The 16,037-nt window shown below is 36.8% G+C and overlaps 2 protein-coding genes across 7 annotated transcripts; both read left to right on the forward strand.

The window, feature by feature from the left end:
* Positions 1-485: 485 nt before the first annotated feature.
* On the forward strand, positions 486-5,007 carry LOC103868724 (beta-galactosidase 3). The gene is made up of 18 exons (XM_009146825.3): positions 486-813; positions 937-1,032; positions 1,110-1,222; positions 1,312-1,378; positions 1,462-1,554; positions 1,659-1,802; positions 1,878-1,966; positions 2,054-2,159; positions 2,242-2,329; positions 2,407-2,525; positions 2,612-2,776; positions 2,858-3,036; positions 3,121-3,230; positions 3,307-3,416; positions 3,510-3,620; positions 3,697-3,810; positions 3,897-4,436; positions 4,533-5,007. The coding sequence occupies exons 1-18, from the start codon at positions 628-630 to the stop codon at positions 4,671-4,673; spliced, it is 2,571 nt and encodes an 856-aa protein (XP_009145073.1). The 5' UTR covers positions 486-627; the 3' UTR covers positions 4,674-5,007.
* Positions 5,008-5,359: 352 nt separating this feature from the next.
* LOC103869019 (protein MICRORCHIDIA 2) lies at positions 5,360-14,797 on the forward strand. 6 transcript variants are annotated; one of them, XM_009146905.3, is made up of 18 exons: positions 6,743-7,031; positions 11,083-11,157; positions 11,242-11,276; positions 11,352-11,430; positions 11,505-11,594; positions 11,671-11,746; positions 11,830-11,908; positions 11,996-12,124; positions 12,271-12,369; positions 12,512-12,616; positions 12,692-12,838; positions 13,032-13,124; positions 13,350-13,401; positions 13,500-13,611; positions 13,743-14,016; positions 14,089-14,159; positions 14,256-14,298; positions 14,369-14,797. In XM_009146905.3, the coding sequence occupies exons 1-18, from the start codon at positions 6,782-6,784 to the stop codon at positions 14,465-14,467; spliced, it is 1,908 nt and encodes a 635-aa protein (XP_009145153.3). In that variant the 5' UTR covers positions 6,743-6,781; the 3' UTR covers positions 14,468-14,797. The 6 variants fall into 6 exon arrangements, with proteins under 6 accessions (XP_009145338.1, XP_033130832.1, XP_018511173.1 ...); XM_009147008.3 differs by lacking the exon at positions 6,743-7,031 and adding an exon at positions 10,632-11,014; XM_009147090.3 differs by lacking the exons at positions 11,083-11,157; positions 11,242-11,276; positions 11,352-11,430; ... (12 more) ...; positions 14,256-14,298; positions 14,369-14,797 and adding exons at positions 7,187-7,221; positions 7,305-7,383; positions 7,462-7,551; ... (11 more) ...; positions 10,121-10,163; positions 10,234-10,515 and having other exon boundaries at positions 5,360-7,106.
* Positions 14,798-16,037: the final 1,240 nt, after the last annotated feature.

Here is a 16,037-nt window from a genome sequence, read left to right on the forward strand (position 1 = left end):
AGCTGTAAATGACAGGTACACACTGTGAAATGTAAGTGGAAGACACATGTACGATGTGAAACCATTTCGACGACTAATCAACATAAACACTTCTTCACTACTAAACTAAAGTACTTTCCGTACTCTAATTGTTCTCCTTAAATCAAACTAAAAACATCTAAAAATCAACAAACCAAACCCACAACAATATTCACATTTATATATTATCATTATAATATTAACCTAAGGAATACAAAAAAATTATAGAAATGAAGAAAAAGTCTAGCGTGATTAGCTGCTTTATATCAATCAACGTGACTCTTTTTTTTTTCCTTTTTCTCCAATACCTAATCATAATCACAAGACTTCTTTATTTGCTTGTTATATCCCATTTTTATTATTTTTTTGTTATCTTATTTTTAATTTTTTTTTAAGTTAATAAAACAAATAAATAAAAGCTTAAAAATGGTGGGAAAGCGTCGGTAGCCCACGTAGTGGTGATGCCAATAGACACTTGTGAATTGCAATAAAACCCCTTCCTCCTCTCTTCCTTTCTCCTTCGTCTTCTTCCTCTTTACTTCTCTCTCTCTCCTTAAACCCAGAAGAAGAAAAAGAACGCTTCTTCTCGTTCTCCTCTCTCCGTGTAGAATGCTGAGAATGGGGACTGGTGATACTGCTCCACGGCTGATTCTCTGGCTCTGCTTAGGGTTTTTGATTCTAGGCGTTGGGTTTGTTCAATGCGGCGTTACTTACGACCGTAAAGCGCTTCTCATCAATGGGCAGAGACGAATCCTCTTCTCTGGCTCCATACATTACCCTCGAAGCACACCTGATGTAAGATTTCGGATAAAGTTTTAAACTTTTTTAATTTTTTCTTGGTGGGTTTAACGAAAAATCCAAACTTTAATCAAAGGGTGTTTTAAAGTTGTGAACTTTTTTGTTGTTGTTGTGGTTTAGATGTGGGAAGGTTTGATTCAGAAGGCGAAAGATGGAGGCGTTGATGTGATTGAGACTTATGTCTTCTGGAATCTCCATGAGCCTTCTCCTGGCAAAGTAACTTTCTTTAGTTCTGTTCTTGTTTTCGTACATTATGTTCTTTCATTTGTTGACGGTTCTGTCTTCCGGTTCAGTATGATTTTGAAGGGAGAAATGATTTGGTGAGATTCGTGAAGACGATTCACAAAGCTGGTCTCTATGCTCATCTTCGGATTGGGCCTTACGTTTGTGCTGAGTGGAACTTCGGGTAACAACTGACCTTTGTCCTGTCTCTTAAGATTCAGCTGATTTGTCTGTTTCTCAACTCTAAAGTTGTTGTTTTGGGGCAATGAGCAGAGGATTCCCTGTTTGGTTGAAGTATGTTCCTGGAATCAGCTTCAGAACAGATAATGAGCCTTTCAAGGTCTCTTATATGAGTTTTAAATTGTTCATTTTGGCACTTTATTAGAATGTGATATTAATGTTTCCTTGGGGGTAACGTTGCAGAGAGCTATGCAAGGATTCACAGAGAGAATAGTTCAACTGATGAAGAGTGAGAACTTGTATGAGTCCCAGGGTGGTCCCATCATCCTTTCTCAGGTTAATACTCTGATTAGTGTTGATCATGCAGTTAATGTGTCTTCTTTAGGATCAAAGTGATTTAATTAGAAAGGTGTCCTCTTTTTTTTTTTATGGGAATGTAGATTGAGAATGAGTATGGAAGACAAGGACAGTTATTAGGAGCAGAAGGTCACAACTACATGACATGGGCTGCTAAAATGGCTATAGCAACCGAGACTGGTGTCCCGTGGGTGATGTGCAAAGAAGACGATGCCCCTGACCCTGTGGTTAGTTTCTTGTTGTAGTGAAGACTGAACTCTATATTGCTTTGGTACTGAGATTTATTGATATTTTGGTGACAGATAAACACATGCAACGGTTTCTACTGTGATTCATTTGCTCCCAACAAGCCATACAAGCCATTAATATGGACAGAGGCGTGGAGTGGCTGGTACATATATTCATTAACTTACATTGACTAATCATTTTCAAATTGATACTTTTTTTTTTATATTCTTTGAACTGGTGTTATCTTAAGGTTCACTGAGTTCGGTGGGCCAATGCACCATAGACCAGTTCAGGATCTGGCGTTTGCCGTTGCACGTTTCATACAAAAAGGAGGATCCTTTGTTAACTATTACATGGTATATATAATTAGAATTAAACCACTTAAATAAATCTCAGTATAAGATTTGGTTTCCTAAAGGCAATCTTTCTTTGTAACAGTATCATGGAGGAACTAACTTTGGAAGAACAGCTGGAGGTCCATTTGTCACCACCAGCTATGACTATGATGCCCCCATTGATGAATATGGTAAGGGCAGGAAACTAGTAGATAAGGTTAATGCAATGCTTTATGTACTAACTGAGTGGTTGTTAAATGTTAAATAGGTTTAATCAGGGAACCTAAGTATGGTCATCTAAAGGAGCTCCACAGAGCTATCAAGATGTGTGAAAAAGCTTTGGTTTCAACTGATCCTGTTGTTACATCTCTAGGAAACAAGCAACAGGTTAAAATTGATTTAATTTAATAGATATTTTTTGGTTTAGCTTTTACTAAATTCTAACACTTTAATTATTACTTTATTTTCCCCAGGCTCATGTATACTCTTCAGAATCAGGAGAGTGTTCAGCTTTCCTTGCAAACTATGACACAGAATCGGCAGCAAGAGTGTTGTTTAACAACGTTCATTACAACTTACCGCCTTGGTCCATTAGCATTCTTCCTGATTGTAGAAACGCAGTTTTCAATACTGCAAAGGTAAAGTGTATATGATTGTTCATTATAACTTATGTTTGTGAAGTTTTCTAAACATTGTGGATCTCTATTGATTGGTTTCAGGTTGGAGTTCAAACATCACAGATGGAAATGTTGCCAACAAGCACACCGAACTTCCAGTGGCAGAGTTACTTGGAAGATCTTTCTTCTCTAGATGACAGCTCCACATTCACCACTCAAGGGCTCTTGGAGCAGATCAATGTCACCCGTGACACTAGCGATTATCTTTGGTATATGACCAGGTAAATAAAAAGAACATTTACCATAGCTTCAATATTGTTTCTCAGAACTTTGCTGAAACCAACATTTTGAATTTTGTAATGTAGTGTTGATATTGGTTCAACTGAATCATTCCTACATGGAGGAGAGCTACCAACTCTCATTATTCAATCTACAGGCCATGCCGTGCATATATTTGTCAATGGACAGCTTTCAGGTATGAGTTTACCTCATTAATTTCCATTATAGAGTTTCTGATATGCAAAAACTAATATATATAAATAAATTCACAGGTTCTGCCTTTGGAACAAGGCAAAACAGGAGGTTCACTTATAGGGGAAAGATCAATCTACATTCTGGAACTAACAGAATTGCTTTGCTGAGTGTTGCTGTTGGACTACCAGTTAGTCTTCTTCTTTTATTCTCATCTGCTGTGCTTAAGTTGTTTTCGTTTTTTTCTTCTTATTCTGATACATCTTGTTTCTCAAATATGAAGAATGTGGGTGGACACTTTGAGTCATGGAATACTGGAATCTTGGGACCAGTGGCTTTGCACGGGTTGTCTCAAGGGAAACGTGATCTGTCATGGCAAAAATGGACTTACCAGGTGTTCTATCATTCCCTAGTGATTCCTCCTCTCTCTCGGTTTCCACATTTCAGTTGTATAACTCTGTTTTCATCAGGTGGGGTTGAAAGGAGAAGCTATGAATCTTGCGTATCCAACCAACACTCCCTCTAATGGGTGGATGGATGCGTCTTTAGTTGCACAAAAGTCTCAGCCTTTGACATGGCACAAGGTATTTCGATTTGAACCAAACACAACTCTATAAAGCTTCTTCCTATTTTTAGAATCTGTACTAATGAGTAAATAATTTTTCTTCAGGCTTACTTTGATGCACCTGAAGGAAACGAGCCGCTTGCTTTAGACATGGAAGGAATGGGGAAAGGTCAGGTCTGGGTGAACGGAGAGAGCATCGGGAGATACTGGACAGCGTTTGCCACCGGTGACTGTGGTCACTGCAGCTACACAGGAACGTACAAACCGAACAAGTGCTTATCCGGCTGTGGTCAGCCTACGCAGAGATACTACCATGTCCCCAGATCATGGCTAAAACCGAGCCAAAACCTCTTGGTGATATTCGAGGAGCTTGGAGGAAACCCATCAGCTGTTTCTCTGGTCAAAAGATCAGTGTCAGGAGTCTGTGCTGAAGTCTCTGAGTACCATCCCAATATCAAGAACTGGCAGATAGAAAGCTACGGGAAAGGACAAACGTTTCGTAGACCCAAAGTTCATTTGAAATGTAGTCCTGGTCAAGCCATCTCAGCTATTAAGTTTGCGAGCTTTGGGACTCCTTTGGGAAAATGTGGGAGTTACCAGCAAGGAGAGTGTCACGCAACTACCTCGTACGCTATCTTAGAGAGGGTAAGAGTGATCAAAGAATCTTTACTTAGATAAAACTGCAGTCACGCTCTTGTGTGTTTTTTTTTATAATGTTTGGTGTGTTTTTGTAATGTGCAGAAGTGTGTAGGGAAAGCGAGATGTGCAGTGACGATATCAAACAGTAACTTTGGGAAAGATCCGTGTCCGAATGTGTTGAAACGGTTGACGGTTGAAGCTGTGTGTTCCCCTGAGACATCTATAACTAGCTGGAAGCCTTGAAAAGATGATCACTGAGCTCTTTGACTACAAAATGTATAACCAAACTATACCGAGAGAGAGAGAGAGAGGGGAAGAAAAGAAAGTGTAATCTGTGTTGAAATGTGTGTGCATGTGTGTGTTTAGTTTGAACAGAAGACTTTGTTGGTGTAGAGTAGTTTTCAGTTAGGTAAGAACGAAGAGTCTGTAGAGTTGTGATGGGTCTCGGGCAATTCCGGGTCTTATCAAAAAAACGTTCGGCTCACCGGTCATCACCGACCATTTTACCGGTTATGGAGACCGGAGTTGTTGGGTTTGAATGAAGTTGGTTTAATGTTTGGTTTTGAGTTTTGTCTTTGAAACAAATGAAAGTTCATGTTAGGAGAAAGGAGATATTATTGAGTATTGTGTGACCCATTTGTTTCCAATCTTGTTGTTTCATTTTTTTTAATCTAGTTCTTTTTACTTTGGTTAATAAGATTTTTCTCTATAATTTGTTAAGTATTTCTTGATAATCTGTCAATATATAAAAGGCTCACCAAAAATAAACTAGTGTATTCAACTATGAGTATAAGATGATTTGTATTAAAATGATAAATCTATTGTGATTCATACTTGAATTAAAAAACATTCAAAATCTAGCGTTATTAAACTTGTCATTTCATAAAACACTCTTAAAATTATTGTCATTACAAAATCAAGTTGTGGATTTTAAATGGTTTAAGTGTTCGTGGAGTTTTTAGTAATATAAATAAAAATCCAAATCCTATGGTTTTAAATAAAATTTAGAATGATTTTGTGAGAGTTATTGGTTGGTGTATTTTAATTAATTTAAAAATCTAAACTAGATCTATTGTTATTGGTTCTATGATTTTAAAATTTGTACTGAAATCAAATGTTATTGGTTTTATGATAAATTCTAATTCAAATCAAGTGTTATTTATACAGATTAATTAATAGATTTAATATCATAATGGATTTGAATGGATTATATAGATTTCTTTGTTAAAAATACAAAAAAATCAAATCCGAGGAAAAACCTCCGGATTTATAAATACTAATCCGATTTTTTTTGAAAATTTGTATATTTTACTTGAATTTGTAAATATTGAATGAAATTCTAAATCAATCAAAATATATAAACCAATAACACTAATAAAAATCATATAAAATTCTCAAATTCACCTAATATCATGTAAAAACTCATTAAAAATTAAAATCATTCAAAATCACTTCAATTCACAAATTGAATACACAAAGAGATTGAATATTATTTTTGAATAAACTATGAGCTTGATTTTACGAACATAATTTGTTCATTGTTCTTTTTATGTAGTTTCACTGACTCGCAACCAAGTTAATCCACGTATAAGAAAGTAAGTTTCTGTCATACTCTTCCAGAGATTAAGAACAAGACTCATGCTATTCACACATGTCATATGAACAAAGATCTTGCCGCTGATTTTGTCATGATGTATAACATGTATCTACATCCTAAACTTTCCAATAATGTTTAATTAATTTGTTTTCTGATTTGATTTAAGGATTAAGATTTTAAGTAATTTGTTTTATTTTTTTTTCTCTTATTTCATTTTCTGTATGGATTATGTTTTTTTTGTCATCATGGATTATGGTTTCTTTCCAAATTTATTGATTTATCACTGAATCAATTTACATAGATTTTTTTGTGAGTAAATAGTTATCTTTTAAATTTTAAGTTAAAATTTGTATTGGGTTATGAACATAACAATTTGCTCTATTATCTCTATAGTCTTATACACATACAAAAATCACATTGCTGAATTATAATCAAAAGATAAAATAAATCATCTGATACCTTAAAAATATTTATGTGAATATTCAAAATCTGGACAACTAGTGATAATATCATCAAATAGTATTCAAAAATACATTTCTGTCTAAAAAAATATCATCAATAACAAAACGCCTTGCTGTTTTCATATTTAAAGCTTAAACCGCCTCTAGTTTAATCTATTAAACAACAACGCGCCGTCTCTTTGAAAAATATCGAAACAACAGACACTCTCGTTTTCTTTTTCTGGGTCGGGGCAACCCGAGTTCAATTTCCATAAACCCGTTTCGAAATCACTCGTACGCGGTAATGCAATCATATGGCGAAACGTACAGTCGCTGACGTCGTACTTCTCAGTGACAGTGACGACGAAGACATCGGAGTAGTCCGACGAGGAGGAGGAGGAGGAGCGTTTCGGAGGAGATCGGCGTCACTGATGGAGAATCGTCAAGTTTCGAGTGCGATCGCCGATACGACGGTGACTCGTCGAGAAACCCTAGAATGCCGGAGCTTCTGGAAAGCCGGAGATAACTTTGTGATTCCGAGAGCTGTTACTCCTACAGCTCCAGGTATGCTTGAGCATGCTCGTGTTCATCCCAAGTTCCTTCACTCTAATGCCACGTCACACAAATGGGCCTTTGGAGGTAATAAGCTAAGACGCAAGATGATCGATCAACTAAATAAAACTCGTGATGATATTTTGTTATCGTATTGTGTTTTGCAGCAATCGCTGAGCTACTTGATAATGCTGTTGATGAGGTAATTGCTTCTGTTTTGTTCATTGTGATTGTGAGTGAATTGTATCTTAGGGCATTGCTTTTTGTTCATTGATTCTTACTCAGATACAGAACGGTGCTACTTTTGTCAAGATCGATAAGATTGACATTGCTAAAGATAACTCACCAGCTTTAGTTTTCCAAGGTACATTAGAGCCTTTTGAGTGATGCTTTTGCTGGATGTTGTTAGTGACATTATGGATCTTTTTGATGTCATTTGAAGATGATGGAGCCGGGATGGATCCTGATGGGATTAGAAAATGCATGAGCTTAGGCTACTCATCGAAGAAGTCTAATACAACGATTGGACAGTGTAAGTTTTTTATAAATTTGTGAAGAGATTGTTTCTTGTTATGTGGTCCTTCCACTCTTGTGTACGTACAGATGGAAATGGTTTCAAGACAAGTACTATGAGACTCGGAGCTGATGCCATCGTTTTCACTCGCTCAACTCGTGGAGGGTATTTGATATATCTCTTTTGAATTTGGTGTATGGTCTTGTTTTTTAATCTTTTCATTTTTTTATCTTCTCTGTTTTAGCAAATCAACCCAGAGCATCGGCCTTCTGTCTTACACGTTCCTCAGGAGAACTGGTCAGGATGATGTGGTTGTTCCTATGGTAAAATCCTCTGCATATGTAGCTTTTTGTTTTCATGCCTGAAATAAGTAGTTCACTGCAAACTACTGCAGTTTGATCTTATTTTATGTCATTGTATCTGCAATGCAGATTGATATTGATATATCCAGTGATCTCCCCCAACCAATTATTTATGGCACTCCCGAAGATTGGTCTACCAACCTTAACATTCTTCTCAAGTGGTCTCCGTTTTCAACAGAGGATGAACTTTTGCAGCAGGTTCGTTTCTTCTTAAGACTCTGGTTCAGCGTGTATATTTAATGTGGTCCATTTATTAACTCGCTTATTTCCATTTTTCACCTACCAGTTCGAGGATATTGGGACACATGGAACGAAAGTAATGATATACAACTTGTGGCTTAATGATGAAGGAGTATATGAACTGAGTTTTGACGACGAAGATGAGGTGCTTACACTTTCTTTCAGGGATTAGGTATTTTGAAAAGTTGGGGTGTTAAATGTATTTAATATTTCTTCTTTTATACTTGGTGTAATAGGACATACGGCTCCGAGATGAAAATGCCCTCACCAGGAAAGGGGTTGTCGCTGTGACATTAGAACTAAGATCTCATATCTCATACCGTTTCCGATATTCTCTAAAGGTAATTCTTCTGAATATCCTCTTATTGTTTTTTTTTGTTCCTGTTGCATAGATGTTTGAAAGCTGACTTGGTTTCTTTATCCTTAGGCTTACATATCCATGTTGTATCTCAAAAAGTTCAAAAACTTCAAAATTATTCTCCGGGGAATCCCTGTGGAGCAATTCAACATTGCTGATGAACTCAGATATCCTGAGACTATAATGTACAAACCTCATGCAGCTGCAGTGGGATATGTAATACAAACTAAGACTCTTCCTTTTTCTCTTTCTTTCTATCTACTCGCTGATTTCATTTCATGCATGGAGTTTCGGCTTTGTATCCATTAAACTGTGAGAGAAAGAAAAAATTAAGGTTCCTTGTTACAGGCTGTCACTGAAATTAAAGTTGGATTCGTCAAGGAGGCACCTAAACTTCCAGTATGTGGTTTCAATGTCTATCACAAAAACCGTCTCATCATGGTACGTTTTGATGTAGCAGATGAAGTAAATTTGTTAGCTTCCGCTTTTGTATATGGTTTGATTAAGTGAGATCCCCTTGCACCATTTACAGCCTTTCTGGAGGGTCACTCTGAGCGGTTCGACTAGCGGAAACGGTGTTGTCGGTATAGTTATCATTTCCTTGATGAACACTCCATAGAGTACGCTTTGTTTGTGGGAAAGACCTCGTGGGAGAGACTCATTAAACCAAAATCTCTTATCCAGGAGTTCTTGAAGCAAACTTCATAGAACCCGCTCACGATAAGCAAGATTTTGAGAGGTCTTCTCTATTCCAGCGGCTGGAGGCGAGGTTGAAAAAGATTACACTAGATTACTGGTCTCTTCTTCCTCCTCTTTAAATCCTTGCTCCAATCAGCTCATGTTATTTTGATTCCAGACCGCAATATCCTTGTTTGATTATTCCTCTTCTTATTCTGGAGAAAAACAGGAAAAGCCGCAGCGAGGCTGTTGGATACCATCCTGACTCACGTGCACACAAGTTGAAGAGGACAGCAACACCTGATCAACCGCCTGGTGACGATACATTCAACCCTTCACCTTTCCCTTCTGACAAAATTAGTCAGGGTGGTCCGCTAATCCGTGAAATCAGTCTTAGTAAAGGCACTTCTAGCCGTGCACATAAGTCGAAGAGGACAGCAACACCTGATCAACCGCCTAGAGAAGATACATTCAATCCTTCACCTTTGCCTTCTGATAAAACTAGTCAAGGTGGTCTGATAATACGTGAAATCAGCTTTAGTAAAGGCACTTCTAGCCGTACAGTTGCTCTTCCACCGCCACATATGAGAAATTTCACGGGTGTAAGAAGTAACTTCCAACCTGTGCAGCTCAATCCTCAACCAGTGCAGCTTAATCCTCAGCCTGTGCAGCTTAATACTCAACCTGTGCAGCTCAATCCTCAACCTGTGCAGCTCAATCCTCAACCTGCAGCTACTGTAAGTGAAATTCATTTAATTTTCTTAACAAGTTTGAGAAATAAAGAAAATTAAAAAATCTTCCCAGGAATCTGGAGACAACCTTGGTGGCGAGACAGCGTATAAGCTAAGCGAAGAGAACATACAACTGTTCCTGGAGTATGTATATATTTACTCATACCATGGAAAAGCAATCTCAATTTTTAGTTACACCTATGTTCTTTCTTCAACAGGTGCGAGGAATATGCAAAGAAAGAGACAGAAATGGAACAGATGGTAAGTTTCATTCCGCAGTGTAAACATATGTTTGTTACATTGGTTTCTAACATGGATACAAATGAAACAGGTAAGGAACTTAGAAAAGGAACTGGAAGAAGCCAAAAGTAAATATGCACTACTTGCTCGGCTTGTCAATGCTAAGAAGATGGAGCTCCAACAAGTTTAGATAAAACGTTAAGACTAGAAGAACCCTAACTTTAATCTAGATCTTTTGGTATAATTGTATGTTAATAAGTTGTGCAACCTCCCAGCAACGATAACACTGATATGTACGTACATAGTTGCCTAGTTGGGATATGGGCTTTTAACGTATTTACGCTTTATGGCCCATTTAGGCTTACCTGCACGATAAAGGCTTGGCTTATAGTTAAAAGTTAAGACCTAGACCATCTCTTGTATATCTAGAAAGACGACGGGTTGTCTCATGTGAAGACAGTTAGACATTACGCAGTTTTATTTAATACCATCTCTCTCATATTGTCAACGACGGCACGCTTTCTCATGTGAAAACAGTTAAACATCACGCTGTTTTTGTTTTTGTTTTTCTCTTTTCAATAGCATCGAGTCCAACGACGCCGATTTGAATTCGCTCGTCGCTTCCTCGTCGGAGATGTCTCACAACGCGAAAACTGTAGTCGCCGCCGACGTCGTGCATTTAGACAGTGACGACGACGATGACGTAGGAGGAGGAGGAGGAGGAAGAGGATTGTCTCTAATCGAAACTCCGCAAGTTCCAAGTACAACCGCTAATGCGACGGTGGCTCCACTGGAAACCCTAGAGTGCCGGAGCTTCTGGAAGGCCGGAGAAAGCTATGTGACACCGAACGTTGTTTCGCAAGCTGCTCCAGGTAAACAATTCACTTTTGACACACGCACTTCGATCATAGTTTTTGTTATCGAATTGAGAATTTGATAGGTATGCTTGAGCATGCTCGTGTTCATCCCAAGTTCCTTCACTCTAATGCCACGTCACACAAATGGGCCTTTGGAGGTAAAAGTCAAGATTTGACTCCGATCGAATCAATTAGATTATTTTTTTTTATTTTTTTTAATTTTGTATTGTATTGAATTGCAGCCATAGCTGAACTACTTGACAATGCTGTTGATGAGGTATGCCTGAGGAACAATAGCTTTTACTTTTTTTTTAGTGAATTGGTTTACTGTTTGACTTTGCTTTTTCCTCAGATACAAAACGGTGCAACCTTTGTTAAGATCGATAAGATCGATATTGCAAAGAATAATTCTCCAGCTTTAGTATTCCAAGGTAAATTGGCTTTGAATGATTGTCAGATGCGTTGTGTGAATAACATGCTTTTTCTTTTTTTTTTTCACTTGAAGATGATGGCGCTGGGATGGATCCCAATGGAATCAGAAAATGCATGAGCTTAGGCTACTCATCAAAGAAGTCTAATACAACTATTGGACAGTGTAAGTTTCTAGTTTGGTAGGTGGTTACTTGAAGTGGTTAGGTCTCTAAGCAGAGTTTCACCCTTTTTGTGTGTAGATGGAAATGGTTTCAAGACAAGTACCATGAGACTTGGAGCTGATGCCATTGTTTTTAGTCGCTCAACACGTTCAGGGTATTATTGATTTATCTGCTGCATATGCACTCTGAGTCTTTGGCGTATGCGCTTGCTTGAACTTTTTTTGTATCCTTTTTTAGGAAAGCTACTCAAAGCGTTGGCCTTCTGTCTTACACATTCCTTAGAAGAACTGGTCAAGATGATGTCATTGTTCCTATGGTAAAATCGTCAGCTTTTGTAGATTTTGCTGTCATCCCTGAAATAAACTACTCTCTGTTCTCAAGCTATATTCTATATGCAATACAGATTGATATTGATATATCCAAGGAGCGGCCACAACCAATTATCTATGGATCTTCAGAAGATTGGTCTACCAACCTTGACATTCTTCTCAAATGGTCTCCATTCTCAACAAAGGACGAACTTTTTCAACAGGTTGTTTCTCTCGCAAGTCAGCTTATGAATATTACATTGCATCACTGTTCTTCCTTGATTGTGTCCTATTGTGTTTCTTTTCCCTACATTGATTCTGCGTGCCGTCTGTTGTATTAATTCGTGTATATTCATCTTTCGTCCACCAGTTTGATGATATTGGAACGCATGGAACAAAAGTAATTATCTACAACTTGTGGCTTAATGATGAAGGAATCTATGAGCTGAGTTTTGACGACGACGATGAAGTAACACACACTTTTCCGTTTAATGATGTGTACTCGATGAGATATCTGTTCCGGCCTCAGGGGTGTCTTAGGTCCAGGTCCTATGTAGAAGACAAGTTTTATCTTTTATGGCATTTAATTATTTTCTTTGATTTTTGTATAGGACATCCGGCTCCGAGATGAAAGTGTCCATGATGGAAAACGGGTGCACGCTAAAGAATTGGAACGGAGATCTCATATTTCATACCACTTACGTTACTCTCTGAGGGTAGTTTCCTGAATATCTTCTTCTTTTCTATATAAGAATGTATGAAGACTCACTCTGTTTGTTCGTTTTCCTCAGGCTTACACTTCAATGTTATATCTGGAAAAGTTCAAAAACTTCAAAATTATACTTCGGGGAATCCCTGTCAAGCAGTTCAACATTGCTGATGAATTCAGATATCCTGAAATTATAAAGTACAGGCCCCAGATAGCTACAATTGAGCAAGTAACATAGATCCTCTTCTCTCTCTTTCTTATTCTTTCTGTTCTCTAGTTTTGTTACATGTACCTTTGGCTAATTCTTTCTTGTTGCAATTTTTCCATTGCCTATAGTGTATGAGTTATCATATGCAAACATTGATCGAATTTTTTAGGCTTAGGTTGGTAGAAAAACTCTACTAAGCGTTCTTTTGTCACAGGCTACCACTGAAATCAAAGTTGGATTTATAAAGGAGGCACCTAAACTTCCAGTCTGCGGTTACAATGTCTATCACAAAAACCGTCTTATCCGGGTACGCTTTCTTATATACCAGACAATTCCATGATCTAGATCATCTATAGAAGCAACTGTAGTAAGTTTACTACTCAACGATTTAAGGAAATCAATCCTCTGTTACTAGAATGCAATGCTTAATAGAACATTAATAATAGACTGGTCTGCTTATGAATATTTTCTCACTTGAGTACTCTATATTTCATATGACTTGCATAAGTTAGATCTCTCTTGCATCTTACAGCCATTCTGGAAGGTCACTATGGACGGGTCAGCTTTAGGCAATGGTGTTGTAGGTAAATCTATTCATTTTAGTTGATAACTCCATTGAATATGTTCCGTTTGAGTGAAAGGCTTGGGAGGTGATACTCATTAACCAAAATCTGTTCCCCAGGAGTTCTTGAAGCAAACTTCATAGAACCAGCTCATGACAAACAAGATTTTGAGAGGTCTTCTTTATTCCAGCGGTTGGAAGCGAGGTTGAAGAAGATTATCTACGATTACTGGTCTCTTCTTCTTCCTCTCCAAATCTTTATTCCAATAATCATCTCTCCATATTTTTTCCATTATGATTTTTTTACAAAGTGCAATATCTCTGTTTTGACTATTCCACTGCTTGTTATGGAGATAAAAACAGGAGTAGCCACAGCCACGTTTTCGGGTACAGAACTCCTCAAATGCCTGCAGATAAGTCAAAAAGGATACCGATACCTGATCAACCACCTACTGTCAATACATTCAATCCTTTTCCTTCCCCTTCTTCTCAAGGTGGGCCAGTAATACGCGAAATCAATATTAGTAATGCCACTTCAGTCCGTACAGTTGCCGCTCCACCGCCACATATGAGAAATTCTACTGGTGTAAGAAATAACTTCCAGCCCGTGCAGCTTACTCCTCAACCTGCAGTTACCGTAAGTGAATTTCATTTAGTTTTATTATACAAGTTTGATAAAAAAAAAAAAAACTGAAACAAATCTTCACAGGATACTAGAAACAAGCACGTTGGCAAGTCAGTGGAGGAGATAAGCCAAGAGAACATACAACTCTTCATGAAGTATGTATATATTTTAAAATGAAAAAAATTAACTGATTTCAGTTTCATATCACTCTTAGGATCTCAATTAATTTCGATGTGTTCCTTCTTCAACAGGTGCGAGGAATATGTAAAGAAGGAGACTGAAATGGAACAGACTGTAAGTTTGATTTCGCATTGGTAAACATATGTTTGTTTCATTGATTCTAACATGGATATAAATTAAACAGGTAAGGAACTTAGAAAAAGAACTGGAAGAAGCTAAAAGTAAATGTGCACAGCTTGCTATGCTTGTGGATGCTAAGAAGAAGGAGATGCAACAAGTTTAAGACTCTAGATTCTGAAGGACCCGAACTTGATTCGAAATATTAATTACGGTGTTCGTGCATCTGCTTATAAGCAGGTGCATATATGTACGTAGCATATATATCTGTCAGGAAAACTGTTAGGATCTAAGGTCAGGGGATAGTTCTATTTTAAGTACCATAAGTTCTGATTGTATGAACCAACTCCTTTTCAAAGTTTAACTAGTCTTGTGAGGACTAAGAAAAGAAGTGGTCCTGCCTGTTACATAAAGTATGAATTTAATTTAGTTTTGTAGAGTGGGCACTCTTACAGAAACCTATGTTTTATCATTAATGTGTATTTTCTTAATTTAATTAAAATCTGTAGGACAGAAAAATTTCATTAAATGAACAATAGTGGTTGTCCAAAAAAAAAGAACAATGGTGAAGGTAAACATGCAGTGATCTTTTTTTTTTTGGAGCAAAACATGCAGTGATCTTCTGTAGCCAATTTGCATCCCAACTGGGATCAAATGGATAATGATTAATGAGTGTGTGAAGTGAAAAAAAAAAAAAAAAATTTACATCATTACAATAATTATATGAACCGACCGACCAATCACTAACGACGCATGGACCATAGTCAAAATTCAACATCCATTGCCCTATTAAGTTGTTGAGTGAGCCAAGATCCCTAGCTCTTTTAAATTTTAACTTTATTTCCATGCCGATCTTTAAAGTATAGTAGAGGGCTTGATTGTACTTTCGGTTTGTGTTGTTTAGTTTACCTTTATAACTTTGTTTATATATATATATATTTAAATTTTATGTCTACTTTAAGATAAAACTATATATTAGTAATTTTTTACTAATTAAAAGTAAATTTTCATTTAAACGTAATTGTGAAACGCGACTGCAGTGAAACGCCATTTAAAATTTATAAGAAAGTTAATTAGAAAGAAGGCTTTTGAAAAACAGAAAATATTATAAACTTGTAAAAGGTATATAGTAAATCTAATACGTATTTATATAACACAGAATGTTAACAATTGGATTACCAAATACGAACAATTTAGAAGCAGTGGTTTAGTGGTTGGAGAGTTAAATCTGAATGTTCTTATTTTAGTGGTCTTTTCATTTTGTTTTTTTTTTTAATCTGAAATTCTCCATGTTAACAAAATATATATCAAAAGAAAATATAGTTTTAAAATGGAAATGGCGAATAGGATATATACTTTTAGGTTTGGTGCATATCTAATATTCTTGTTAACTATATGGTTATTATATGGTTGATGTAGATATCCAATCATAGAGAAGACATTTCTCTAAAAGACTCAAATATGCCGTGTTATTATCAGCAAAAAGCCACATTTAAAGGCTAAGAAAATGATAGCCATTACATTATAATACAATTTAATTTATTTTCTTTACATTCTTGTTGTTCCCATTTGCTCAAATGTACTCCTTTCATGAAGCAACCCATCCCATAATTAAACCTTCTAGAGAATACACTTGAAAAAACATTTTCTTTTCTTCTTCAATTTTTCACCCTTTTTTGTTGTTGTTGGTATTTATCTTCATTTATCTTATTCGTTAATGAAGATTGAAGACAATA

Source organism: Brassica rapa, chromosome A01 (genome assembly GCF_000309985.2).
Source record: "Brassica rapa cultivar Chiifu-401-42 chromosome A01, CAAS_Brap_v3.01, whole genome shotgun sequence".
Lineage (NCBI taxonomy): Eukaryota > Viridiplantae > Streptophyta > Magnoliopsida > Brassicales > Brassicaceae > Brassica > Brassica rapa.

Coding starts and splice junctions, on each gene's coding strand:
- LOC103868724 (XM_009146825.3), top strand. CDS start 628: ATGCTGAGAATGGGGACTGGTGATACTGCTCCACGGCTGATTCTCTGG. Junction 1,967..2,053: donor ACAGAGGCGTGGAGTGGCTG/GTACATATATTC, acceptor TGTTATCTTAAG/GTTCACTGAGTTCGGTGGGC. Junction 3,417..3,509: donor GTGTTGCTGTTGGACTACCA/GTTAGTCTTCTT, acceptor TCAAATATGAAG/AATGTGGGTGGACACTTTGA.
- LOC103869019 (XM_009147090.3), top strand. CDS start 6,782: ATGGCGAAACGTACAGTCGCTGACGTCGTACTTCTCAGTGACAGTGAC. Junction 8,094..8,181: donor AGGATGAACTTTTGCAGCAG/GTTCGTTTCTTC, acceptor TTCACCTACCAG/TTCGAGGATATTGGGACACA. Junction 8,710..8,841: donor ATGCAGCTGCAGTGGGATAT/GTAATACAAACT, acceptor TCCTTGTTACAG/GCTGTCACTGAAATTAAAGT.